This window comes from Olea europaea, unplaced genomic scaffold, assembly GCF_002742605.1.
Source record: "Olea europaea var. sylvestris unplaced genomic scaffold, O_europaea_v1 scaffold737, whole genome shotgun sequence".
Lineage (NCBI taxonomy): Eukaryota > Viridiplantae > Streptophyta > Magnoliopsida > Lamiales > Oleaceae > Olea > Olea europaea.
In genome coordinates, this window is record NW_019265774.1 from 119,749 (window position 1) to 123,212 (window position 3,464).

A 3,464-nucleotide genomic window follows, 5' to 3' on the forward strand; every position below is an offset into this window, starting at 1 on the left:
AATTTATATTTTCAAACTAGTAAATGGACAGAAATTTAGGATTCCTAATTGAAGCAAATAATTTTATGCACATGTAGAACAGCCAAATCTATTTTATTTATTTTATCTTTTGAATTCAACCATTAGTTTTTAATCAATTCTCCGATCTCAGGTCAAAACAAATAGTTTTCGGATCAAAGTGCGGGTCATTTGAACTCGATTTCAGTTTGTGAAAAAAATAAAAAATAAAATTAACATTCTATTTAACACTAGAAAGGTATCACATTTAATCCGCTTCACATCCAGCCAAAGTATTTTTCATGCCAATGGAGCAAAAAATTTTGTTATTTTAGACGCGATAACAACACTAAGCTCAAAAGTAAAAGCGCATTACCAAAAACCATCTCAAAGGTTGCGGGTCAGAATCGCTATTCTGTGACTTCTGGATAACACAAAGAGATGTGGACAGGACTGGACGGATGAAGAGGTGCCAAGTTTCGAATAGGAAGAAGCAACAGTTTTGAATATACTCATACAAAATGTCAGTATTCAATTGGAGTTCGTAAAAATACAGAACACAAGCAGCTGAAGAGAAATTAAAGGGTGCAAAATGAGTCAGTATTGTTCATGCTAAATTCTGTTAAACAATTACCTCTTCTCATCTTGATTACACATAGGTATTTTCACTCTATTGTTAGTGTAGAAAAATCAATCTTTTTTCATTTTACCTTATCTGATTATCTGTCCATATATCAATTAGATTCAGAATTAACCCCAGAATCTTTATTTTTGTATTTTGTTCTTATAGTACTACAGATTTAGGAAATCTTGAATTCATGGCAAGTCTCTTGCATACGGTGTCTCCAAAACCATCATCTGAACATGCTAGAAAACCCCATGGATTCCTTGCCCATATACCAAAATTCCAATCTTTACCCTTCAATAATGATTTTCCTAAAGTTTTATCCTCAACCCACCTGGCTAGTACTCCATTGGACAGTGTTTTCACCCTGCCCAACTGGAGGTCTGGTAGGAATGACCCAAGAACCAGGGATATTAAGCTCAATGATGCATTTCTGTATTTGGAGTACATGGTAGGTAAGGGCCATAAGCCTGATGTAGCCAATGCCACTCAGTTATTGTATGATCTTTGCAAGTCGAATAAGCTTAGAAAAGCTACTAGAGTTATGGAGATGATGGTCAGGTCGGGTACCATTCCGGATGCAGCTTCCTACACTTTCTTGGTGAATCATTTGTGTAAGAGAGGAAATGTAGGCCATGCGATGCAATTAGTCGAAAAAATGGAGGAATGTGGGTACCCAACTAATACCATGACTTATAATTCGCTTGTTAGAGGGCTATGTATGCGTGGGAACTTGACACAGAGCCTGCAATATGTAGAGAGATTGATGCAAAGGGGGCTGGTCCCAAATGCATTTACTTATTCGATCTTGCTTGAGGCTGCTTATAAGGAAAGAGGGGTTGATGAAGCAAGGAGGTTGCTGGATGACATAATGGCTAAGGGTGGAAATCCTAATTTGGTTAGTTACAATGTTATACTGACTGGATTGTGCAAGGAAGGTAGAATTAATGAGGCAATACAACTTTTCAGAGATTTGCCATTGAAGGGATTTAATCCTAATGTTGTCAGCTACAATATATTGTTGAGGAGCTTGTGCAATGAAGGGCGTTGGGAGGAGGTGAATGACCTTCTTGCGGAGATGGTTGGTGATGAACGCGAGCCATCTATAGTCACATATAATATATTGATTGATTCTCTTGCGTGTCATGGGCGAACAGATCAAGCACTCGAGGTACTGGATGGGCTATACAAAGATGGACAATTCAAACTCACTGCTGCTAGCTACAATCCTATTCTTACGAGTCTTTGCAAGCAGAGAAAGGTAGACGATGTGGTTAAGTGTCTTGACCAAATGATTTATCGACACTGTAGTCCTAATGAGGGAACATATAATGCTATTGCTGTGCTGTGCGAGGTGGGAATGGTGGAAAAGGCCTTTTCAATTATCCAAAGTTTGAGAAATAAACAGGAGTCCTCTATTCATGACTTCTACAGAAATGTCATCTCAAGTTTATGTAGGAAAGGCAACACTTATCCAGCATTTCAGCTTTTGTATAAAATTACAGAATCTGGATTTACTCCTGACTCATACACGTATTCGTCTTTGATTAGAGGTTTGTGCATGGAAAGAATGTTAGGTGCTGCATTGGACGTATTTAGGGTGATGGAAGAAAGTGGCTACCACCCTGATGTTGACAATTTCAATGCACTTGTGCTTGGTTTATGCAAATGCCATAGAACAGACTTGTCTCTGGAAGTATTCGAGATGATGATCGAGAAGGGATATATGCCTAATGAGACGACATATACGATTTTAGTAGAAGGGATCATTCATGAAGAAGAAAAGGAACTGGCAACAGTAGTTTTAAAGGAGTTGCATCTAAAGCAAGTCATGAGTCAAAATACAGTAGAAAGGCTCTCTATGCAATACGACCTATGAAGTCAAATTGGGATGTGTATAATTCACTTCCTGGTATTGGTAAGTATGCGGCCGACTAGATGGAGAGATTTGTACATTGATATTGGTCTGGTTAGGGCCAAATGATTGTGAAGGTTGACATCTTCATTTATAAGGTAGCAACAAATGAATTTGAATTTATGCCAATGCGAATTTCATTGTTCTAACTTGTGATTATTTCTACTGGCATATCTGGGGCAGTTCTGTTATTGTTCAAATGATTTTCATTGTCAAGTTCGACAATAATCATTTGAAGATTACCGGTTTTTTCTTGTAATACAAATATGGCAAAATTCAATTTCAAATTGTTCCTAGTTATTCAGGTGGTTGCAAGATAACCGTATATCAATTTTCAGTAAATTTCCCCTTTTTCAGGTGACCCTTCTAACTATTTCTAAGATTGAATGGATTTGGAACACATTGTTAGTAGAAAGAGATCGTTTTCAAGAACTGCTGAAAAAATCAGATTGGTTCACCATTCTATTTTGAAATAATCACATCAATATCATAATGTGAGAGGAACAGTTGTTTCGACAGTTTTCCGTTTTAACAGCTTTTCACCTTTCGTTTTGTTATGTTGCCATGCTGTCAAAACCCCCACCCAGGGATGAAAAACAGATCTTTATCCGCTTGGGAATTTTCAAGGGTAGACGAAGGTTAAAGTTTTTCAGGAAGAAGGATTCAAGTTATGGAGAACTTGAATAAATTATCTGGTTTTCACGTAAAATTGATTCTAGGACCAAATCTGCTGCTCAGTAGTCGCATTATTGCAGGTTTGGGCAGGCTGCTGGGGTGTTTTTTGCAGCAACATGAAATTTGCTTATATTTTAGCCAAGGAATCTTCAGAATCGAGCAAGTTAAAGAGAAGAATTCTTACTCTTCATGTATCCAATTTTTCTCTATCAATTAAGGTACAGGAGCTTCTTCTCCACTATCAAATCCATA

The 3,464-nt window shown here is 37.4% G+C and overlaps 1 protein-coding gene across 1 annotated transcript; it reads left to right on the top strand.

The window, feature by feature from the left end:
- The first annotated feature begins 392 nt into the window (after positions 1 to 392).
- LOC111390984 (pentatricopeptide repeat-containing protein At1g79080, chloroplastic) lies at positions 393 to 2,837 on the top strand. Its single transcript, XM_023016115.1, has 2 exons — positions 393 to 656; positions 788 to 2,837. The coding sequence occupies exons 1-2, from the start codon at positions 607 to 609 to the stop codon at positions 2,499 to 2,501; spliced, it is 1,764 nt and encodes a 587-aa protein (XP_022871883.1). The 5' UTR covers positions 393 to 606; the 3' UTR covers positions 2,502 to 2,837.
- Positions 2,838 to 3,464: the final 627 nt, after the last annotated feature.